Source organism: Prunus mume, linkage group LG5 (assembly GCF_029339155.1).
Source record: "Prunus mume cultivar Tortuosa linkage group LG5, ASM2933915v1, whole genome shotgun sequence".
Classification (NCBI taxonomy): Eukaryota; Viridiplantae; Streptophyta; class Magnoliopsida; order Rosales; family Rosaceae; genus Prunus; species Prunus mume.
This window is the reverse complement of record NC_142702.1, coordinates 2,647,923-2,673,751: the sequence shown is the minus strand read 5'-3', so window position 1 is coordinate 2,673,751 and position 25,829 is coordinate 2,647,923. Positions and strand designations below refer to the sequence as shown.

Below are 25,829 nucleotides of genomic sequence, written 5' to 3'. Positions count from 1 at the left end.
ATTCTTTGAACAAAACCTTGAGACGTAATGTCTCGCATATACCATGACTCATGGCTTCAAATTCTGCTTATGCACTTGATTTAGCCATATTGAAGTGAATAGACATTTCATCAATCCAATCTTCCGGCCAAAAGCTCCCATGAAAATTTTGAGGCAAAAAGAAGGCTGAAGCTCCTCCACAGTTAAGAAGATCAGTTCACATTGTCGAAGGGGATTCTGATATGATTGTGACAGGTTAAGATGTGGGGTTTTTGGTTAGCAATTAGACAAATTAACTCATACTTAGTTCATGCCAATCTTAGTTTTGGACTACTCATACTTCAATAATCCTCGATTGAAATGAGTGTGATGACACCAATCACCACATACTAATTAAGGAACGTTTGTAAAACACAGCCAATGAACAGCTCTCTATATAAATATTTGTGCAGCAATATAACAGAACTTAACAAGCTTTTGACTTCAAAGGCGAAAACGCGACAAAACAGGAAGATAAAGAACATGAAACTAGCGAGTCTCTTGCCCAGAACAATGCAGAAAACAAGCTTTTATTTGCAAATAGATGGCATCCAGATCAAGTTGCTTTCCATCTTTTTAGAAAGGGTTCAAGCACCAAAATTAAACAACTTTTTTTTTCCTTCTTAGAACTTTGACAATAACAGCTACATGAAAAATGGGGGTGACCGCAGTATCAGTCTGTTAACACCTTTTAGAGGCTGTCCAAGTTTGCGGGTTCCCGCAAATACCTCTCCATCTGGCGTGCCCTAGTCTTAATGGACATGTCAAACACCTTCTTATCAAACTCTACCACAAGCCCACCCAGAATACTAGGATCAATCTGGCATGTAAAACAGAATCAAATTTCCATCCATTATAAAACAATTGGTGGATTGAAGGGCAGATGAGAAGACCAATACATACCTTCTGCTCGAGTATGACCTTCTTTCCCTGTCCAATTAATTCCTGCAGTGTCTCCTTCAATTCTTTCTCCTCCACAGCGGGAAGGGGCTGATCATAGAATAACAATTAGACAGAATATGGCATAAAATATATACAATGCATAGTTTGGTACTGGTTGGTCAACTCAATTTCCTTTCCATGAAAATTTTACCGAAAAGAACAACTTATATGAAGTCTTCCATGAAAATTCTACCATCTTGTATCAAGATATCTTTCCAACTGAATTGTTCCAGGGCATAATCAATGTCATCACAAATGATACTTAAAAACGCAGTACAAAAACAGAACACAAATCAAACCCATTCAACATCTCATGATACCCCAACAATAAGACAGCATTAGATACAACATCAATTCCTCAGATACTTCAAAACACAGTTTCAAAATAATAAATAAATAATAAAAAAACATAAACTCAAACGTCTCATAACAACACCCCAATAATAAGAAGTCTAATTAATGACAAAGTAAGTTTTTCCATGAGATTTACGACTATTTGTTTCCCAAATAAGCACAAAATCAGCACAAAAGTAATTCAAGCAAAAACAGGATAAGCTTCTGAAATGGAACCTCCACGGAACAAGGAAATTTTTTTATATGAAAAAAGGAGACGCCTAGCCCGGGAGCGAACATAAACCTAACCCCTCAAAGTCAAAGAAAAGCTAAACAAAACCAAAACAAAAGAAAGTCAAGTAAACCTGTAACTATGGAGCCCCAAAAGGTCCAAGGAACAAGCCAGCATAAAGGTGAGTTGAGCACCCTATTTAGCAAACTGGTTATTAATCATTTTGTTTAAAAATATCGCTTCAAAACAGGCAGGCCACATTATACTTGAAAAAACTAGAACAAAATAACCATAGACTAGAGCCCAAAGTCATTAGGGACACTAATGACCATGCTAATTTCGTTCAAGTGTTTCATACCAAATGCTGCTACACGTTTCAACAATCAAAAATCCTTTCAAAGAAAACACATAAAGTATTGTGTAATAAGAGAACAGCTTAACAGTACTAAAAAGACTAATGTCAGTTATGTCCTTTGGAATAAAAATCAGAAACAATTTCCGTTTCTGTAGAGAAAAAGCATGGCAAATCATAATACCATCACGACAAGTTTATGTAAAACAGATACTATGAAGTATGAGTACTTCTTGCATTGCAACCACTATGCGAAGTCCAACATTTCAAATACAAAAACCCAGCATACTTGCAAGCAATCTTTTTATTCTCGTGAGTACAAAACTTCTACATTCATTGTACTTTTACCCAAAAAAGTTGCATCAAATCAAAACTATTCCAGTAATACTTTCTTCTTTTAAATATCAAACTAAATGTCAGTATATAATATAGATGTTGATCATTTACAACCAATATTAAAATTAATGACCATTGACCAGTCACATTAGAAATTACAGCCCAACTCGAGCAATATAACTTGTTACGAAAAATAAATTTACTATCAAAGCACTACAACTTACAATGACAGATGTAACAATAGCTTTCACTTCTCCCTTATGTGCCATGGTCAATTCCACAAATCTCTTTGCTATGGTTTCAAGGTTCTTTAGCCTCCCATTCTGAGACAAGATAACTGCAAAAAAAATTGTATATGGGTTAGCATGTGTGTATGTACACATATAACATATACATATACATGTATATATATATATATATAGAGAGAGAGAGAGAGAGAGAGAGAGTTTTAATTAAGCAACCATGAGAACAATTAGAATTAAAAGCAAGATCAAAGTTGAGTGAAAGATCAATAAGGAAAAGAAAACCTAATTTAATGAACATACTTGCAAACATGATAAAACACCTCAGCGAAGACAGTTATTAAAGCCATTATAATAACAGCACATAGCCAGGTCAAAATCTTGATAATAGCTCTCAAATTAGCGTTCATATATAATGCAGACAAAAAGCCTTGGTGTGAACAGTACATTGCACATACCCAGGACACAATTTTGCTAAAATAGCTGTCAAATTTACAGGGCACATATAATACAGAAGACTATATTTACCCAAGTTCAATTACATACAAACATGTTAAATATGTAACTACTTTTATAATAATAACAAAACAAATAATAATGAATGTTTCAAAGATGAAGGTGTAACACAAGAGGTTTTAATCCCCGCAAGGTGAGGCGTAAGCCCTTTAGGACCCAATTATGTCTGTTTATACTTAGAAATACCCACTGCATTGTTGACTGCAAATCTGTATTTTTCTCCTTCAGCTTCTTTCTCATGCATCCAACCAAATTCTTCTTACTCGTGGTTTATTAGTAAACCTTCACTGAAATTTTTCAGATAGGAAAAAAATTGCAGACAAATGAACAAAGAAAGTAAAATGCTTGGCGATTAGAGTTTTTGAGGCTTAGAGCTGACAAGGATTAGGGTTTGGAGCTGCCAAAGACGAAATTAATTTGGGATTATGATTTTTTTGGTTTAACTTTCTATTGGGAGGGAGCACATCTGACTTTCCTTTGCTTGATTTGATGCTCTTAAGTCTTGAAAGTACAAAGAAATACAGGAAAAAAAAATGAAAAAAACATAAGAATAAATCTAAAACTAGAAAGAGTCACTAATCATACCCAAAAAGTTCTTTGTAACATCTGAAAATTTAGCTTGAGCAGAAATTTCATTGATTGCCTTCACTCTAGTATCTGCTGGCACTGACAAATCCTTTGTGAACTGAGAAAACGTAGGACTTCTCTTCGTAGACTCAACAATGTCAAGAATCTCAGACTCAACCTTCTCCAAGGCATTAGCTTTTACTGCAGCAATGTACAAAGCAGAGGCATAGTTCCCAGAACCCCCAAACAACACTAGAGGCACCTGGCATTCATGGCAGGACAAATCAATATAATCTAAATAATATGATTGAATTCTGACACAGTAAGCACATACATCAGTTGTTTTATATTACTAACACTTGACAAAATCTAATTATAAGTCCATTGAATCTTACTGTACCTCGAAACATAAATTTAGATATTTGTTTTCCTTTTTCCAAACACCGTTAAAACCGAACAAATGACACACTAATTCGTATTAAAAAGTATACATAACAAATTATATAACATCCAAGAAATGTATAACATCTTCTACCCCTGCTCAATAATAAACATCACTCGTGCACTTGATAAGGATTTAATTTTCTTTCAAAATGAAAATTGTAAGGCATACAATCCCAGAAAATGTTAAGCCAAAGAATTCCATTACCTTAACCTTCACTTCCTTCTTCCCAGGTGCGGTAGAAAAATTCTTTGACAACTGCAAGTACCAAATGTGAAACAATGAATCCGCATTCCGAAAATTCAACTGTAGTTGACATAAAGACCTCCTAAATTTTATTTTAAAAACTTATATTAAAACACACAAAGAGAGACACTGAGGAATAGGAAAAGCAAATTCATATAATGTGAATCATAAATCTTCTTCCTTCCAAATTTCCACCGATTCTAATCTATCAGTTTGGCTCAGTTAACGCACATTTTTCTCCATCTAGAAACAAAACAGAAATGAAAATTTTTCTATAAAAAAATTATTAAAATTTCTAATGAAGAAAGTAAGCAAACTAGATCAGACACGTAAAAATCTGTTCTTTGCATTTCTGTGATTTGAGAATCTCTGTACCTCAGAATTGGTGAAAGTAGGGCAAAGTACAGACCGCTGGGCACTGGACCCGTGGGCGGCGGAAAGCGAATCCGATTTGAGAATCTTGGTTACGAGAGGAAGGCTCGATCGGATTCGATTAGCAAAAGCCATTGTCAAGAAACCCTAATTTTCTGTCTGTTTCTCTCTCGCGCAGTCCTGCACTTTCTGCGTAGCCAAACAGAGCTTCGAAAATGAAAACTAAAATAGAGGCTGGGACAAGCAGCGAATAGTATTTAGTCATCCAGGCGAGAATATTAACAAGTGGTACTGATTTTGTATGCTACTAGTACGGGAGCTGAACACGTGTCTGCTAAGGTGAAACAATAGCGTACTCACCTTTGGAATAAGGTTCACAAACACTAGTTATATTTTTTTCAAAACTGTAACTGTTTCGTTTGGTATTAATGGAATTCCATCTTTCCCTATAATAAAAAATAGACTTAAATGTTAAAATGATCCCTGTGTTTTATTCTTTTGGCCAATTTAGTCCCCGTGTTTTTAATTTGGTCGATTTAGTCCTTATGTTTTACTCTGTTAGTCAATATTGTCCATTCCGTTAAATTGTTGTTTAAAAAATTCATAAATTTTATTTAAACTAATTAAAAATCTCTAATTATTTAATAAAAATTTAAATTTAAATTTCAAAATAAAAGACCAGCCACCACATTCCAGGGGGAAGTGGCTGGGTGGAATCGCTCATGGTGGTTTGGTGTTGGCTGCTGGAGAGAAGAAGAGGGTTTAGAGGTTGGGTTTCCAAATTTTTTTTATTTTGTTAATCTTTTTGTTAAGAGAAACAAAAATAAGCATAAGGCAGTGCAGCAATAGGCTAGCGGGTAAGCTTAATAAGATAAAGGATAAGCATGATTGCAAGAGCCAACAATCCATTTGTTCCTGTTCATCCTTCTTTTCAGGGCTGTCGGGGCCCTTTTGCTCTTGCTAATGTTTTTATCCACCCCATGGATTGTATTATGGGCATGTAGAAGGGACTGGCGGCGTTGATGCAAATCGGAGAACTTTTTATTAGAGGGTTGAATCGGTGGTGATCAATCGGAGAACTTGAGGCTTGCAGGCCTTTATTTTGTTAATCATTAAAGTGAACTTGTATTTATTTATTTATTTATTTAAAACAATTACAGTTTTTTTATTAATTTTTAAAACTTTAATGAACTTTTTTAATAATAAATTAACGGAATGGACAACATTAGCTAACGGAGTAAAACACAAGGACTAAATCGGCCAAATTAAAAACACAGGGACTAAATTAGCCAAATGGTTAAAACACAGGGACTATTTTGACATTTAAGCCTAAAAAATATAAATAAATAAATAACCTTTTATTGACAAAAACTATCTAAACTTTTTTGAACAAACAAATATTTACCGAATACTCTTACAACGGGTCAAAGTACCCAAGCGAAGTTACACCACTACAATGGTCTAACAACTATTGACTGACCTAATAAAGCGCAAGGAGCTACACCTCCACTCACTGGAAAAGTCATTATAGATGTTAAGATGCACTCTAGATGTTCGATGAAAAGCCTAAACGAGGTCTGTGCATGCCTTCTTCTTTTTTAAATCCTAGTTGAAATGATGCCATTTTAGGCTAGAATTTTTATTTTAATAAAAAAAGACATGGGCTGCCATTTCTTGGGCTTTAACCTATTTCTATCTAGGGGCTGCATAAAAAAGGACAAAAGGCTTTTTAAACTTTAGGGCTTTTAACAACAATACTTTCTTCTTCTTCTACAACAATTGGTTATTTGAAATGCTATTTTTTTTATGACTTATAAATGACATTGGTATTATTTAAATTATAAGGATATTTGATTGTCAAATTTTTTCTATATATAAAGCTTTTAGCGTTTCAAAATTGCACATCCACTAAAAAGTTTCTAGATCTGCCAGTGCTAACAACAACTAGGTATCGAATTCATCACAAAAAATATATAATTTTAGTCATTCACATGAACGAACGTGAGACATCTTCCAACAAAATAAAGACAAATACTACTACCATTCCAAAGCCTAGTTGATTTCTTTCTTTCTTTCTTTCTTTTATCAAAAGAGTAGCAATTTGTTGGAGACCTCATGTGATTTTTCTTTCTTTTTCAATTGGAGATACATATAAAAAGTATGACAGTCGAACTTTTGCTGCTTGTGCAAGAGTTCAATGGTAAGGTAAAGTTATAAGTTTATAACTAGGGTGTACATCGGTTTGAAATCAATATAATTTTACCAATTCGCATCTGATCCAATATAGATTGAATTATGATTTTTTCAATCCAATCCAATCATATTAGAGGTTTAAATCCAATTGATATTGAAATGGATGATCGGTTTTCATAATGAAAAAATATAATAATGAAATATGAAACATTTATCGTCAAGTTTAACATAATCAACATTTTAAAATGTAAAATATAAATGAAATGCTAGAGAATATTATTTTAATTTTATAATATATCAAACATAACTCCATAAAATTACTTAAAATGTTTATAACTTTCTTAATGAAAATTACTTAATGAGCAAAATAAGCATGAAACTAACTAGATTGGATTGGAGTGAATTTAATGGGATCCTCACAAGCAAATCCATCATCCGATCAAATCATGTCGGTTTTGGAGATTAGGGATCCAATCCAATCCAATCCATCAAATCATCAAAACCGATTAATTTTGAATTGGATTGGATTAGATTGAATTAGATCGGTCAATTTGGACAGATTGGATTGGATCTTGCACACCTCTATTTATAACTTTGAATTACTTTACTATCACTTCATCCACACCCATGTCACTTGAGTGAAGGTTGATAAACAATTACCATCTATCTCATCCCATCCATCATGTGTAATTTAGATTGCTTTTTTCTTTGTTTGATGATCTATGTTAGATTCCAGACAGAAGGAGTAGTGGTTCACTACTACTAACACCGATATTGTATCCAACTTAATCATCACTTGCTTAGTCCACTATATGTGGGATTTTACTCAAAAAAAACTTCGGCATTATTAATAATGGAACCACTCATTATATATTGGATTTATTTGATCAAATTTCTGATATATGAGATTTTTTTTTTTTTATAGTCAAAACCAATATGTGAGACTTTACATTATTCAACATGCCCTCTTACATAAGACCGCATATAGTGGACTGTGCGTACAGCCAATGTCACATCGGTTGTTATTGGTACTCTATATGAGGGTCCAGTTAATCAGTCAAGCCCACACTTGAAAACCACATATTAAGTAAAACTGTTTGGATCAGGTGAGAACGCTTATGTGAGAACATTACATGAGAACACCGTTGGATCTAATCTAACAGCTGCATGAAAAGCAATTGTAAGTGTAAGTGTTATATTAGAACGAGGGCTTCTTCTCTCTCCTCCCTCCAAAACTTCAAGTCGAAAACAGACGTCCTCTCCAAAACAAACATCCCCTCTAATCCAGCTGTTCGGTTTGTTCAATTAAGTGGCCAATTTTTTATCAGCTTTGATTGAGTAAGACCAATAACACTGAAGATAGAGCGCCCTCTGTTATTCCTTAATCAATTCCAGGAAGAACATAGAAGTATGGCCCTCATTTTTCTGGGTTTCTCATCCAGGCGAAAGAAAGTGTTCGTGTATTTTATATTATCATCTTTGTGGTTCGGTCTTTTTGGTCGGGACATTCATCAATCCTTGAGCAACGTCTTGAGTTGGAAACTAGTGACCGTGACCATTGTGTTGTTCTCTTGGTTTTGAAATCATTAAGCACAGTCGAAACAGGGGTTAAGGAAGATGAAAAGTGTTTGAGGTTAACGTCCAGATCTAAAAGGGCGACATTGTCATATTTGTAGAAATTTTGAAGTTGGAAATGACTCACGAGGTAAGTGATATACTGTATTTCTCAAGTTTATTATTGGGCATAAGCATGAGTTACATTAGTTTGTATGTAGGTCTTTAATATTTCACCAGAGAATCATTTTCATATCATATGTTAGTTAATATATATATATATATATATATATATAAAGCTCTTTGAAAGCATGTGCCAATGTTGGTATGATGGCAATGAATTCAAGGTTAAATTGCAAGAACTGTGAAATGGAGTGTGAAAGATAGGTGACACCGGAAGTAAGGTCGGAGTTGAAACCAAAATTGGGACTTGAATTTGATTGATGTGACGATGTGTTTAATTTCTATAATATGTATGCTGCGAAAGTCGGATTCGGCATTCGCTGTTCTACAACGAGAACGTGCACACTGACAAGAGAGGTAACAAGGAAGGAGTATATATGTTGTAAATAGAGGTATTTGTTGGCAAGCACTGTTAGTCGTAAGAGAAGACGACGAGGTTGTACTCGAACTGGTTGCAAGGCTAAACTTGCAATATTGAAGGTGAAAGACAAGAATAAGTACATTGTTGTATGATTCAATGAGGTACACAACCATGACATTACCACAGTTAATAAAGTCCATCTATTGAGATCTAACCGTAACTTAACAGAGTCTACAAAGGTCTATAGTGCACAGATGAGCAAAGTTAATATTCATGTACATAAACAGGTAAGCCTTCTTGAGGTGCAAGTAGGGGGATTGGAAAATGTTGAGTTTGTTAAGAGATATGTATATAATTATGTAAGAGACGTGCGTGGAGAGGTGATTGGGCATGATGCAGAGCTGCTTAAGGAGCATTTTTTGGCTGAGCAAGAAAAGAATAAATCATTTTATTTCAAGATGGAGGTAGATTTGGAAGGAACGATGGGTAATGTTTTCTCGTCAGATGCAAGGTCAAGACAAGTTTATGGGTTTTTTGGAGATGTGGTGGTAGTTGATACAATGTTCAACAAGAATCGCTATGGGATGGTCTTTGCACCTTTGTTAGGCATTAATAACCATCGACAGACAGTGTTGTTTGGTTGTGCATTCCTAACTAGTGAAACCACAGATTCATTTGTATGGTTGTTAGAGGAATCCAAGAAAGCCACGTTGGATGAGCCACCCAAAATGATCATTTCTGATCAAGATGCATCCATGTCAAAGGCAATTGATGTAACTCTCCCGACAACATTCCATAGATATTGCATATGGCATATCTTGAATAAGATTATAAAGAAACCCGGTATTGGAGAATGTTTTTTGGAAATGTGCAAATGCATATGGGGTATGGACACGAAAGAAGAATTTGATGCGAAATGGGAGGAAATCATCACAAACAATGGGCTGAAAGACCATGAGTGGCTGAGCTCAATTCATGCTATGCGGGAGAATTGGGTTCCATCATATGTAAAACATGTGTTTTCAGCTAGGATGTCAAGTAGTCAACGGGCCGAAAGCTGTCATTCATTTTTCAAACAATATATTAACCGAAAAAACACATTGATGGAATTCATTGTATGTTTTGGTTCACAGAGACACAAGGAGTTAATGGCTGATCATGTTGATAACAATGAAAAACCTCCACTGCCATTTCAAACACCAATGCAACATTAAATGGGACGCATTTACACTCGGGAAATTCTTGAAATGTTTGAGAGGGAAGACTTCAAAATTCTTTTATGCTTGTTCGAACTTGTACAGCAAGATGAGACGCACTGCAGATACAAAGTAAGTGAGCGGGTAAATCCAGGGGTGACACGGATGAAAGAGCTTATGCATGATAAAGATGCCGATAAAGCTTATTGAAGCTGCAAAGGATTTGAATTTTGGGGTATTCCATGCTGACACATCCTAGCATTCTTAAGAAAGAAGCAAGTTGAGCACTTGCCAGACAAGTACATATTCAAACGATGGCTTCAAAGTGCAAAAAACAGTGTAATACAAGATAAGAATCACAAAGAAGTTAACCATTGCATTGATGGTTTGCTTTTGGTTAAGAAATCGAGAGTTAGCAAAGTTGCTAGTTATCACCATAGTGTTTTTGCATTTCTTTTGGCTATACTATTTATACATATTTTTTAATTTTTTATTTTTTTTTAAAAAAAACCCAGCCATTATGCCCTATGTGTCAACACGTCTTTTTAAAAAACAATTTAAAACTGAGTATAGCCGTGCGGCTATACTATTTTAAAATATAAAAAGACCCTGGCAATTAAGCGCCACGTGTCAACACGTTTTTAAAAAAAAAATTAAAAACATGGAGTATAGCCGGGCGGCTGTACTCTTTTAAAAAATAATAATAAAGAACCTCTATCGTTTAAAGCCACATGTCAAACAAGGAATAGCCGCCCGGCTATACTATTTTTTAATATAAAACATCGCTCGGCTATAGTATTTAATTAAAAAATTAATAATAAAAAAGTACCCACCTAGTTGCATTGGTTTGTACCTTATGGATATTAGTTTGCAACATATCCAAAATAGATATTAAGCTTCCACTATTTGATATTTTAATATAATTTTTATACCATATGTTATTCTTATTCAATAATGTGTGAATACGTGAATTTTTTGTGTCTTATTGAAAATTTTGTAAAAAATAAGTGTATAAAACAATAGAAATACATACGTACATGTACAATACGACTATTGTATGTTTGTTTTTTAAAGAAAACATGAGACGTGTATAGAACACGAATGTATTTTCGAAAAATATGTACCTACATATGTGTGTGTGTGTGTGTGTGCGTGTGTATATATATATATATATATATAGTATAGCCGTGCGGCTATACTATTTTTAAACATAAAAAAGACCCAGCCATTAAGCGCCAAGTGTCGACACATGTCTTTTTAAAAAAAATTGAAAACACAAAGTATAGTTTTTTAAAAAAAATAAAAATAAAGAAGAACCTTTATAGTTTAAAGCCACATGTCAAAAAAAAGGTATAGCCGACCGGCTATACTATTTTTTAAATAAAAAACTCGCTCGGCTATACTATTTTTAAAAAAATTAATAATAAAAAAAGTACCCTTCTAGTTGCATTGGTTTGTAACTTATGGATATTAATTTGCAACATATCCAAAATAGGTATTAATCTTCCACTATATGATATTTTAATATAATTTTTATACCATATGTTATTCTTATGCAATAATATGTGAGAATTATTTGTACAATATGTCAATTTTGTGTGTCTTACTTAAAATTTTGCAAAAATTACGTGCATAAAATATTAGAAATACATATGTACATGTACAATACGAATATTGTATGTTTGCTTTTTAAAGAAAACGACGTGCATAAAACACGAATGTATTATTGAAAAATGCATACCTACATATATGTGTGTGTGTGTATATATATACATATATAAATTTCAAAACTGAGTATCGCCTTGCGGCTATACTATTTTTTAAAATAAAAAGGACTCCCCAACCATTAGGAGCCAAGTGTCGACACACGTCTTTGGTAAAAAAAATTCAAAACTGAGTATAACCGTGCGGCTATACTATTTTTAATATAAAAATGACCCCCAACCATTAGGAGCCAAGTGTCAACCCATGTCGTTCTTAAAAAAAAAATTCAAAACTGAGTATAGCTGTGCGGCGATACTATTTTTAAATATAAAAAAGGACCCCAACCATTAGGCGCCACGTGTCAGCACATATCTTTCTTAAAAAAATTTCCAACCTGAATATGGCCGTGCGGCTATTCAATTTTTAAATATTATTATGCCCCACGTGTCAACACATGGCTTTGTAAAAAAAAAAAAAAAATCAAAACTGAGTATAGCAGTGCGCCTATAAATTCAAAACTAAGTATAGCAGTGCGGCTATATTATTTTTTAATATAAAAAAGACCCCAGCCATTAAGCGCCACGTATCAACACATGTCATTTTTATAAAAAAAATTAAAAACACGGAGTATAGCCGCACGGCTGTACTCTTTTTTTTTTGAAAAAATAAATAAAGAAGAAACTCTATCGTTTAAACCCATGTGTTAAAAAAAAAGGTATAGCCGACCAGCTATATTTTTTTTTAAATAAAAAATCGCTCGTCTATACTATTTTATTAAAAAATTCATAATAAAAAAGTACCCTCCTAGTTGCATTGGTTTGTACCTTGTGGATATTAGTTTGCAACATATCCAAAATAGATATTAATCTTCCACTATTTGATATTTTAATATAATTTTTATACCATATGTTATTCTTATTCGATAAAATGAGAGAATTCTTTGTATAACGCATGAATTTTGTGTTTCTTACTGAAAATTTTGTAAAAAAATACGTGACTAAAACATTAGAAATACGTATGTACATGTACAATAAGACTATTTTATGTTTGCTTTTTAAAGAAAACGTGCAACGTGTATAGAACACGAATGTATTTTTGATAAATACGTACCTACATATGTGTATATATATATACACATATATAAATTTCAAGACTGAGTATCGCCGTGCGGCTATACTATTTTTTCATATAAAATGGACCCCTCAACCATTAGGCACCATGTGTCAACACACGTCTTCGGTAAAAACATTTCAAAACTGAATATAGCCGTGCGGCTATACTATTTTTAAATATAAAAAAAGATCACAGCAATAATGCCCCACGTTTCAACACATGTCTTTGTATAAAAAAATTCGAAACTGAGTATAGCCGTGCGGCTATACTAATTTTAAATTAAAAAATTGATAATAAAAAAGGTACCCTCCTCGTTGCATTGGTTTGTACCTTGTGGATATTAATTTGCAACATATCCAAAATATATATTAATCTTCCACTATTTTATATTTTAATATAATTTTTATACCATATATTATTCTTATTTGATAATATGAGAGAATTTTTTGTATAATACGTGAATTTTGTGTTTCATACTGAAACTTTTGTGAAAAATACCTGTCTAAAACATTAGAAATGCGTACATACATGTAAAATACGACTATTTTATGTTTGCTTTTTAAAGAAAACGTGCGACGTGTATAGAACACAAATGTATTGTTGAAAAATACGTATCTACATGTATGTATATATATATATATATATACATATATAAATTTCAAGACTGAGTATCGCCGCGCGGCTATACTATTTTTGAAAATAAAATGGACCCCCAACCATTAGGAGCCACGTGTCAACACACGTCGTTGGTAAAAAAAATTCAAAACTGAGTATAGCCGTGCGGCATTACTATTTTTTAATATATGGTAACAGGAAATCTTGCTGATCCTTGCGTGACCTTCTTCCTCGGCGTCCAGATCTACGATTAATTCTAATGAGTGCCACCATCAATGCGGACTTGTTCTCCGAATACTCTGGAAATTCCCCAACAATACATATACCAGTGTAATTGTCTTTCTTTTAACTGAATTATTTGAGGCAATCCTGCATTCCCTATCATTCTAAATTTCATTTTCGTTCCCATTGAAATCTACCTGCTTGTATTGAATAACAGACTTATAATCAATGAATGTATAAGGCTTTTAAACTTTAGCTTCAGCAGTTCCTACATTAATATTTTTAGAAGTATTTATGAGGATAGTGCTTTGGCCATGCAGGATGTTGATATTGATGCTCACTACAGAAATTACAGCACATCTACAAGAAGGTCTCTTGAAGCGTGGTCTGGTTCACAGCTTGACTTGGGTCTGGTAAAGAACTTGCTTTATCACTAGCATGGTTTTTTAGTTTTTTAGGTTTTTTTTTGCTTTGAAGAATTATGCTGCACATTGTGTTGCATCTGACTCTCTAATGAGCATGCTGACATGATGACAGAATTTTGTTTGTATGATTGACTAGTTACTTTCATTTTTTATTTGTGTAGTGTTGTAAAATTCTACTTGTATTCAGGAATTGTGCTGGCTCCAAACATAGCAGAGAGTAGTATCACCATAGATGATGTTGTGTATGTCATATGATGTGGAAGGGCAAACATACATAATTAATATCTAAGGTTTTTTAGGTTTTAGACATAAAAAAATTTTCACTTTTGGAAAAAGCCAAAGCTTTTTCAAAAAAGACAAAAAAACCGCTTAACTTTCAAATCAAAGACATGCAAATGTATTGGATTCCTTAGGAAATCTAAAAATAAATAAGGACATTTTTGTCCATTTTTGCTTCTTTTAAAATTTTTCTCTCTCCTTTTGCTTTTTCTAAAATGTCCCTAATATCTACAAACACTATTTTCAACATATTCAGATACAAAATGGATACCTACTAACACTATTTTCAACATATTAAGATGCAAAACTGATACACTATTTTCAACTCATTAAAATACATAATTTTCACTTACAAATACTATTTTCAACACATTCACATACAGAACTGATACCTACCAACAATATTTTCAACACATTAAGATACATAATTGATACCTACTACAAGATGCATTGATCCTTGTGCATCCCAAATAATCTCATATTCACAGTTAAGGTTCAATTTTCTCTTCTGTGTTCTACTTCTAATGGTACTTATTATTTGTTTTCCAAACCCCATTAAATCCCTAAAATGATGTCATACACTCACACCATTAGATGGGCAAAGCAGGATTATAATGACCAACACATGAAGGTTACTGGAATTTTAAGAAAATACAAGCAAGCACAATGCAAAAAAAAAAAAAAAATAGGAACATCCAACGGCTGTGAATCTACACTTCAACAAATTACCACAAAAAATTGCGATAAAAAAACAACCCAACTTTTGGAAAAATTAAAGAATATTTAAACCACAGAAAAACTTTAAAAATTAGTTACAATGCTTCAACAAATTACTAGAAACTAGAAAATACTACACAAAAAAGCAACTGAAGCCAATTTATATTTTTGCGAACACAACTACTACAGAGATAGACTACTCTTACCCAGAAAATCAAAGCCTAAAATCCTATACTAGAGACAGACTACTCTTATCCAGAAAATCAATGCCCTAAAATCCTAAACATTATTTAAACATTAAGTGAATGCAATATAACATGCAAACTTTAATATGAATGAAAGAGAGGGAATTTGAAAGAAACATACCTTCTCAGATGTTCAAATGATAAATATTAGATGAGGGAGGAAGTGAAACAGACAGAGTACACCAGGGAGTTTCTGCGACGAGAAATACACAAATTTAAGTCTGGTAGGTATTTTGGGTGTTTAGGATTGATTCATAAATTCATAAATTTATTGACAAGAAAGGTGCGACTGTGAAGTACGGCGCCACTGTCAGGAAGAAGAAAGGGGCGTTTTTTCGAAACAAGCGCAACTTGACACTTGAGCTAAGGGGAACTGCAGCCTACCCGTTTTTACCGTAATCTTGCTTTTTCGCTTTAGCTGTTTAGATAATTTGGATGGCTGGATTTGATTCTCATATAAGGTTCGCACGTAAGTGTTCTCACTAGATAACCGCCCTTGAGTAAAATGTAAGAGTAAATGCACAATGATTTAGGCCCAGTACGTGGTTTAGTCTGTTTGCTTGGTATACAAATCGGACACGCTGAAAGCTGAAATTGTTTACAATTGAGGTACGTGCTGTTCCACATGCAAAACAAAACACAAGAATTTGGACAATCTTCGTACTGCACAAGAGTCTTTCCCAAATGCTCGCTTTAGTAGGGAAAAGAATAGCATAGAAAAGATACAAAAAACCATAAACGACTTGGCAAATCGACATTTGAAAGCTGAATTTGCAAATTCACTAAACCTAACTATAACACATTGCCGAATGTGAATTGTACCACATTGGTGACCACATCCTCCCATCATATGTGAGAGACAAACAACTCTGACCACTAAGAATTGAATGTGGTCATGTAGCATCGGTCTTGTAGACTTCACAGTCAGATACATTGTGCTTTCTCCACTTTCACGGCCTCCTTGTTCAAGCAACACTACACTGTAATCGAAATAGGGAGATAGAGAAGAAAGAAATGAAAATTTACAATTGAGAAGAAGGTATACAAAATGAAAGCTGCACTTTAAATGTTTAAAGCTAAGCAAGATTGAAAGAGTTAAGGAAAAAATTAAACCTCACATTAAAAAATAACAGAAATCTTGTTAATAGAATTAAAGAAAAGACAAACCCCAGTTTGTAAAACAAGACAAAGAATGTATGTAAATCACTTTAACAAATTTATCTGCACAGGTGACTAGCATGATTATGCTAACTATACATAGCAGTTGTAGAGGATCTATAGAATGTTTGAATCCAATAAGCATTTGAACTTTGGAAAAAAAAAAAAGAAAAAAAAAAGAAAAGAATGGTATGACACAGCGTCACAGAATAATATATGTATATTTTGTATCTACCAAAATAATTCATAATAGTAATGTTTTAATACCAGAGACAAATTGTATAGGATATAGCAAACACTAGCAATATTAGTCTACGCCCAATAGCATTTTAAAAAACTACAAGACAATCGAACATTAATGCAGTTGATAAGGCCGTGACGATGGTGATCGAAAGAAATTAGGATGGTTTACTCATGCAATATGTACATACCTCTATGAATATTCTAATACTTGATCTTCCACATTAGAGAGGAATGTGACCTATCAATAGCATAACTTAGTTGAGAAGACACAGACCCCGTTATTTTATGACTCAACAACTTAGACGTCAATAAGGAGAGCAACTCCTTATGCCGTGATTGCTTTCTCTTCAGTACTTGGATATAAGCAAATAAACCAAGCCACTCAACTTCTCCCTTTTCCAATTGAAGTATTGGTTGGAAGTCAGAACCATTGTACACAGAACGCATCCTTCTCTTTATGAGCACATACATGTACCTAAAATCAATGCAACAAAAAGATCATAACTCCTCCAAAAAGAGGATGTAAGAGATCTTGTTATACTTAACATTTTGGATAACTGATTGAACGAGATACCTCGTAAGGAAAACCAGTTGTAGCTAGCTTTAAGTATATCAAGATCTTAGTCAATTATTAAAGCTCAACTAACTTCCAGAAGCATACCTCAAAGATCTCTTGATCATGTTAGCACAGGATCTAATGCAAAGTTTCCATATGTTTGATAAGTCACGAACATAACAATGGAACTTCATTGCACATAACAAGAACGCTTGGTAGAGATTTAATCTCACAACAGATGCTGAATTAATGTTGGAATCAAAGAATATTGGATGACATTTAGGTCTCATATAGTCACACAATTTTTCCTTCAAATGATGACTAGGTTGGCCTTGCCAGCTGACAGTAAGAGTTGAACTTAAATGGTTGCTCAAATACCTGATAAACAGATCAAACGAGTTACTCGAAAAACTTAGACCAGGAATGATATTGTTTTGACACACTTGATCATAGTGTTACCATTACAAAAGGCCGCAACCATTACAAACATGCAACAGATAATTATCATCCTGGAAAAATGGGTAATCTAAAACAGACATTCTTTGGTAGACTGTAGATATGATAAATTTATAACATGTTCGACAGTGCATGCATAAAACAATAAATCTAATTGTTATTAGTCCTAATAAATTATGAAATATAAAATTAATCATATAAGGGTATTAACTTTGTGTAGTCTGCCTGAACTTCGAGAGTGCAAGAATTGATAAGCAAACCACAATATCGAAGGAATGATATGCCGTCTTCACCAAGGTATACCCTGTTTGATGGCAGCCCAGGCATTTGTCGAATATTAAAATTTACACCAAACTTTTTCTCATTCATGAAGCAGTTGTAATCCCGAAATCCTCTTTGCAACCTGGAGTAGAAGCTAGAAGCCTGCTTCTTTGAAGTTGAAATGAAAAGAAAGTCATCAATAAATCTTACTAGAAAATGACTAGAGGACGAACCAATTTTATTCTCACTACCACTCTGTGGAGCAGAAGCATATTCAAAATTATGTCCTCTTGATAAATCTACTCCCGCAGGTTCCCAAGTTTTTTCAAGAAATGGAAAGATCACATTCCTGTCCAGATGTCCATAGTATAATGAGCAAAGCAAAGACGACAAAACACTTCCTTGAGGAATGCCTACACCTTGCAAATAAAACTTCTTATCTAACTGCAGAACATTGCGCTTCACATGTTGATTTAGATTGAAAAATAGCTCCTGCTTCTTCACAGACCTGCTACAGTCCTAAGCATAAAAAAAAAAAAACTATCAGCTAAAGCTAAAAAAAAAACAAGAAAGGAATCAGAATCCATCACGATGCTGAAGAAATTTTAAGCAACTACATAAATCTCCATCTCCTTCCACATGATCAACCTAAACGAGACCTTCAGATATAAAGTCACTAAAAATCAAATTTTCCAGTAGTAAAATTGACGAACTAGTACCATCTCAATCCTATGTTCAATTATAGTGTTTTGAATTACTATTTTTTCTTCAGTTACAATTACTACTTCATTTGATATCAAGTAGTTTATTTTTCTGGGATGGCTTGGGGATGAATAAGTTCATGAATATACAAAGTACACAAACTACATAAACCAACAGAAATAAATAATAAATAATAAATAAATAGTGACATATTCAAAAGATATAAAATTAGTTTACAAAACAATGCCAGACACTTATTCCAGAATACCCAAAATTACCTGATTGACAAGGACACTGTGCAATGATCGGTGTATGACAGAAGATTTAAATCTCGAGCTGGTATTTTGATCCACTAATACAGGCCTCTCATGAACCCACAAAGATTTCTTTGTGCAAAGAACTTCATAAGCATGTTTGAGAAAGTATTCATCTGTTCTTAGGACATCTTTCATTACACAAAGCAGCTTATCCTGGTCAACAGAATCAAAGGCTTTTGACACATCAGAAACAACAATAAATACATCAGGCATCATTGCTGATCCATTCTTCAAACCAATTACAAAAGGGCACAACTTTCTGTAGACATCATTATAATCAAACACTGATGAACCTAACTTCTCTGGCTCCTTGAATCGTATAGATTTCAAAACAGCATGTGTATCACGAAGAACACGATTCACTGACTTAAAATGTTCAAATCTGACCCTTCTCTGATGCATTTTTGTTCTTCCTAGTCTTTCACTGGACCGATCTCCCAAATAGAACTCTTGCCTTGGCATTCTTGATGATGCTTTTAAATTTGCTAGCAACCTCACTCCATATTCTTTTGGACAAATCCGGAGCTTTGAAAAACCAAACAATCTTTTTCTTATAATCCTTCTAGTTGTTGCAGTATCCAAGTAATGATAGTTCTGAGCTTTCATGCAAGTAACGGTCTTATTCTTCACTTTCTCCCAAACTGACTTTTGATAGTAATATAAATCTTGCTTCCCATTCTCACTTTCAGTGACATAGAAGTTGGCTTGCAACAAAGGAACAATTATAGATGAAAAGAACCAATAAATCCAGCTTTCTAAGACTTTTTGTTTTATAATATGTGCGGCATCATTCAATTTAGTGGATCCTTTACTAATGTCTGAACTTTTTCCATCTACGCCTTTTGGTGCCTGATTATTCATGCAGCAGAAATACTGTTTATCTGATAAAAATGGGAACCTAGATGTTTTCAATTTATGCATACATTGCTTTAAAGAAAATTTTTCAAATCTTCTAAGACAAATGAACTTGGAAATATTTCTCCTCAACATTCTCCAGTTAGAAGGAGTTCCTAGCAAATCTGGTGGAATAATGCTCCTACAAACAGCCCATACAAAGGACACCACCTGACTTTTCAAGCAGTAAGACCTAACTTCCTCAGAATGAGAATCAATGGCTGCTGGATAACCATTGCAAGAATCAGTAGTACAACACTGAGATTTCTTCAGTACACTGTTACCCCACTTTTCTCCCTGATGAGAGTCAAAATCATGTTACCTTCTTATAAGAAGGGGGAAAGTATCGCAAAACATAAATCAAGAAATATATAATGTTGAAACTAAAAGCACTTAGTAAGCCAACTTCATGCCTCGTACACTACCATCATGCATCTCACAAAATATCAAAATAGAATGCTGACCTCAAAGATGCAACAAGAATTTTTAATAGCATTCGGATTTGGAGACGTAATAAAACAATGCTTCTCCAATAATCTCAAATGATGGCAATGCCGAGCTCTGCGTATGAGAATTTTAAGCGACTTAACAAGTGAATGATACCTGGAAAACATAAGCAGGCAATTAACGTTCATGAACAGGAAGACCACACACACACACACACACACACAAGAAATTTGATAGGGAAGACATTATAAATGGCTTTAAAACAAAGATTACAAGCCTAAAATGACCATAATGATCTAAACAAGTTCTCCCACACACACACAGAACAGAAATCCAAAAACTCATATATACAAAACTACTTAAAAACAAAGGTTGTAGGCCTATAATAGTCATTTCCTCATAGTCAGCATAATATATCAGGTTTTTGTGCTCCAAGTTACAAACCTGAAACAACTGCAACCAATAATCGTCATCAACATATATATCCAAAATCTGGTCCCATCAATTTGATAGAAGCCAATGAAGGCACGTCAGATATTATTTCATTGACCCCAATGACTATCATTTTATTGAGACAGCTAAACAGTAAAAACAAGAAACAGGTTTTCTCATATAACTCTCCTACTGAAAGGCATACACCTTATCATGTTAAAATAACAAGAAAATATGAAAACTGCACCTCAGAATGAATGCTTCCTGGGGCATGGAATGAAAGACTTCCATTCCAGTGTTTGAAAATGCTGCGAAGCAAAAACCAGGGAATACCTTTTATTCCCATTCCCATGTTTCGTTTGTGCAGAAATAGGAATTAAAATTTGTTCAGATTTCCAATAATACCCTTATTAAAAAGGAAGAAATGCCAATCATTTTTAAAGCCAAAAGTTGTATTTTTAGTTTATAATGGGGGTAATTCAGTCACAATAAAATGAAATAGATTCACTCCCAAAGCAAGGGAAAAGCAAACCCAAGGAGGTCAAAGGGTTTCACGTTTGGGAAGTTGATAAGTTAATAACCACGCAGCAGATATGACATTCCTATGAATATGCTTGCTAAACATGGGAAGGGAATCTCATACGCATTCCCAAGTCACTAATCTGTGAACCAAACAGGTCCTTAGCCATTAGACTCATACTGGCTAGTAACTAAAAGCTACCATCTATGCATTCCTTATAAAACAACTAACTACAATAGAGAGTCCGGTACCACTGAAATTGAAGCCAAAACCAAAATTAAAAATACAAACCATTATTCCTGAACAGCATAAAATTAAAGATTATGTTGTAACTCCAAACTGTTATCAAGAATAATGAGCAGCTTACAGGCATGCAGAACCCATGAGACAAAGACCACTTCCATGAGGACATATCTTGGACAGAGCACTTTCTTTGTCCGACATGCCAAAAATACTCTTAACAAGAGACTCTGCACCGATAGAATTGGGCTTTAAAGAATTCAGCACATCTGAAGATCGTTAAGGACAATGCATTCAATATCGTTTGAAAAAGATAATAATAATACACAAAAACTGCAGCAGGAAGGCATAAGTGTACTGCCAAAAAAAACCTAAGATTCTTGGGGAATATATTATAATGGGAAAAGAAAAGAACAAGATTGCACCATACATAATCATCATTTTTCAGGGAATTATGCATGAAAAATAATTATCTCAACAATTTATTGTTGAGATAAATATATGATGGTAAGGTATATTTAAAATGGACGACAATGCATAAATAAACAAAATAAAATGCAAAGAATATATACATATAGATTTTGATCACTTGGTCACTATCGACCTTGAAAATCCAAGGTTACCAATCATTAGGTCAAATCCAATAGTTTCTTCAAATCCTAAAAATTTATAGAATTAATGCCAACCATTGGAATTTAATCCAACATATGGTCACATGGATTCTTATGGTCAATGGTAATCAAGAGACTGGAACTGTGCATCTTTCTAGTATGTATGTATGTATGTATATGTATAGATATATACCACACACCAAAACTAGTACAAAAGGATACGTCTTTTGGGGAAAACAGATAACGAGCGTTCCAAGTTAAAGAGCATGGATTTTCTCTCTATTTCAGCCCCTTTGGCAACCTTTTGTGGAACTTGGAACCCCAAACAAGAGCACTGCCATATAAAAACACTTGAGTAAAGTACACAAGGACAGCAAATAAACAGAAAAGAAACTTGCTAAAGTCTGTAAGCCTCCAACATTTCAGACCTTTTTTTTCCAATCAAACGGTATTGAGGAGGTCCTCCAGAGAGGCTGGATTCAGACATTTTACACAAATTTTGAGTAAGAAAATTGGAGGATTTGTCAAAGCACCTTTGTATCATGATGACCTGAGCTCGGTTTCAAGCAACAAGAAAGCCTGCAAGGTAAGCTCTCTTTGTCAGCAAGAACTGTTGTGAAAGGACCCTTAACGCTGGTTTCTTGAGAAGTTAATTGTCTGCGCTTCCTGCAGCGCTGCCATCTAAATGGTCTTTTACGCTTTTTAAGCCTTTCTGAACTCTGTTGAAGTTCATGATTTAAATTACCCTCATCGCCATCACTAACAGTGCTGGTTGTTTCCATAGCTGCTTCAGTATGGCCATGCTTATTCCTATCAAATCCAATATCACTGCAACAGCCATTGCAGGTAACAGAAATGAATGTTTCATCATTGCTGAAAGAACTACCGAGCTGCTGTCTCTTCAACATTGGCTGTATGTTACCATCTCTTTCCCTCTTTTTCCGGGGTCCTGAGATAAAGTTGCAGTTCGATCATCCTTTAAGGGGTAATTCTAGATATGAGCAAGTAAAACAACATAAGAAGAACAAAAAGCTTAAAAATCATAAATCAGTGACCTGGAGAGATAATAAGAAAAGAAGTGGCTCCATGAAAACACATTATAAATCAACATGGATGTAGAAACACACTGAGTAAGAGCAGACCAAGAAAGATCAGGCATTGTAAATTCCCTAAATCCTGCAATTATGCTGAGGGCATAACTAAGAACCATGATCAATTAGTAACATGTTATTTACAATTCTAGCCATATTTTGCATCTCTGAAGAATGGATATTTATCTTATATTCTCCATTCCTTGTGTGTCTGGAATTGTAGGCTATTGACTTCTTGCGCTAACCGTTTAATATGTCTAGTACCCAATATATCATTTGAAAAATGGAACAATCCAATCCCCTGCGTTGATCAAGAGAGAAAAGGAAATGCCACATATACATGCTCAAAACACAATGAAATGCTAAAAAAATTGATCATATTATCTCCTAAACACAAAGCGTGACTGCATGTATATGAATCATGATTTTCTCAAGAAAATTGAAGATATGCATACGTCTTCTCAGTACTTCAAAACACAGTACATTACATTATAAACTTATGATTACCACTTGGATTTTGCAATGACTGTTGACGTAGTGCCTGCGGTGCAGGCTTCAACTTCTTCGGACACAAGTTACTGATAGGAATACCTGTGACCTGCTCATGTTTCTTACGCTGAATTGGCAAAAATATAGACGCATTTCTTAGTAAATAAACCATAATACCATCCCCAACCTGCCATACAAAATTTTCACCATAATCAAATTTCAAAATCCGAACATAAAACTAAATTGCATCATTAAGCACAAGTAATCGATGTGTAACACTAACATACCCTTTCTAATAGAAGACACCAAGCCGAAGAATTTAGAAGCTCCACAATGGGGCTTGACTGATTACACTGCCAAATACAAACAATAAAAAAAACAAACATTATATTTTGTATGTCTATAATGAAATTCCATAAATTCAAAATATACATAAAGAAAAAAAGAGTACTTACCTTATCATAACCAGTACATATCACATTGGAAGACAGAGGTTGCTCAAGCATCATCACTTCAATCACCGCTCTCACAATCTGAACACAGTAAAACGCAATTTTTACACAAAAACAACACAAGGAACCAAATATATATTCATGTGTATGACTACGAGTACCTCAATTTGGGACCAATGAGAGTCGGGGGAAAAGTGAGCGAGCGTAGGGGCGCGTTCCCAGACGACGTAGCAGTGGTTGAGGAGGTTGCGGTAATCGGAGGGGTCGTTGGGTCGGAGAATGAAAGACATGCCGTTGGGCCCGCTGCAGCTGAGGCAACGGCGGCCCTTGCAAAAACGACAGTGGTCAGGAACTGACGACGAGGAATGAGGAGGGAGTAAGGAGGTGATGGCGTCGGCCAATGTGCGCGGCCGGTTATGGAATAGCCGGCGAAGGACCTCCGGAACGCGGCGTTTCTTCCGCATTTTCTCGGAAAGTGGGCAGGAAAATTGGAGGTCTGAAAAGTGAACTTTTTTCTTGGTTGGCACAATGGACAGTGGACTGGACTCTGAAGAGACGAGAAAATCTTACGAATTTTAGAGGGGTAATAAAAGTGCGCCATTTCAGTTCAATTGTTTTTGAGTGGTGATTTCCCACTCCTTTTTCTCCTATTTTATCCACTTACACTCGTTAAGTGGATAAAATAGAGTAAAATCATCGGAAAATCATTGCCCTTGTTTTTTTGTTGGGCAGCGCCATGAAAAAAAAGCGGATTAGGTTAGGTCAAACCACTAAATTATTGTTGTATTACAAACGTAGTTCCCTTCTTTTCTTTTGCGAAATTATCATCTTTCTTTTTAACGATTTTTTGTGACACTGATGATAAGGTTATCCTTCACACATAAAAATGGCCTCTATCGTTAGTTTGTGTCAAATATTTTTTTTAAGTGCTGATGTGACACATGTGTGGATCCCGCACATCCAATGGTATAGAGTTACGTGGCTTTAAGTATAATATAATATTTTTAAAACATTTTTAGAACTTATAAAAATTAAAAATTAAAAATATATTATATTATATTATATTATATTATATTTAATGCCAAGTGGCTCTGTATCATTGAATGTGTGGGCTCCCCACATATGTCACGTCCGTAATTTAACAGAATATTTGACGGAAGCTAACGATAAAGATCATGTGTGGAGAATAACCTTAAGCACCATTAGTGTCACAAAAAAAAAAAAAAAAAAGTTAAGAACGAAATGTGATAATTTCGCAAACCTCAGACACCATTTGTGATTTAAAAAAAAGCCTTTCTTTCTGTTTGGATTCGGGTGAGCAAAAAATTGCACAAACAAAAACCATTCAAACCAAACTAGTATGAGCAGTTTGGTTCAATCATTACATTTGAAAGGTATAATCTCGATTTGGTGTTGTATGTTATTTAGCAAACCAAAACAGAGAATCGAAAAAATTGGTTTTCACATAAGAAAATCAACTGCAACTTGCCTTACCAAATAACAAGATTTAACTAATACTTTTTGCGTCTTGATTTGAGTGGTCGTTTCAATGTTA

General features: G+C 34.3%; 3 protein-coding genes across 4 annotated transcripts; 1 reads left to right on the top strand and 2 right to left on the bottom strand.

Moving 5' to 3' along the window:
• Positions 1-382: 382 nt before the first annotated feature.
• Positions 383-4,845, bottom strand: ATP5 (delta subunit of Mt ATP synthase). Its single transcript, XM_008233059.3, has 6 exons — positions 4,602-4,845; positions 4,188-4,238; positions 3,557-3,800; positions 2,438-2,550; positions 922-1,008; positions 383-838 (listed from the first exon to the last, which is right to left on the bottom strand). Exons 1-6 carry the CDS (start codon positions 4,731-4,733, stop codon positions 710-712), a joined length of 756 nt encoding a protein of 251 aa, XP_008231281.2. The 5' UTR covers positions 4,734-4,845; the 3' UTR covers positions 383-709.
• Positions 4,846-9,143: 4,298 nt separating this feature from the next.
• LOC148916635 (protein FAR1-RELATED SEQUENCE 5-like) lies at positions 9,144-10,295 on the top strand. The gene is made up of 2 exons (XM_089051781.1): positions 9,144-9,896; positions 10,191-10,295. The coding sequence occupies exons 1-2, from the start codon at positions 9,144-9,146 to the stop codon at positions 10,293-10,295; spliced, it is 858 nt and encodes a 285-aa protein (XP_088907907.1).
• A 5,695-nt stretch (positions 10,296-15,990) lies between these two features.
• Positions 15,991-24,872, bottom strand: TERT (telomerase reverse transcriptase). Of its 2 annotated transcripts, none has more exons than XM_089052683.1 (13): positions 24,436-24,872; positions 24,278-24,355; positions 24,110-24,175; positions 23,841-24,009; positions 22,776-23,191; positions 22,465-22,576; positions 21,759-21,900; positions 20,457-20,595; positions 19,060-20,289; positions 18,030-18,598; positions 17,468-17,740; positions 16,995-17,281; positions 15,991-16,385 (listed from the first exon to the last, which is right to left on the bottom strand). In XM_089052683.1, exons 1-12 carry the CDS (start codon positions 24,736-24,738, stop codon positions 17,008-17,010), a joined length of 3,771 nt encoding a protein of 1,256 aa, XP_088908809.1. In that variant the 5' UTR covers positions 24,739-24,872; the 3' UTR covers positions 15,991-16,385; positions 16,995-17,007. The 2 variants fall into 2 exon arrangements, with proteins under 2 accessions (XP_088908809.1, XP_088908810.1); XM_089052684.1 differs by having other exon boundaries at positions 23,841-23,949.
• Positions 24,873-25,829: the final 957 nt, after the last annotated feature.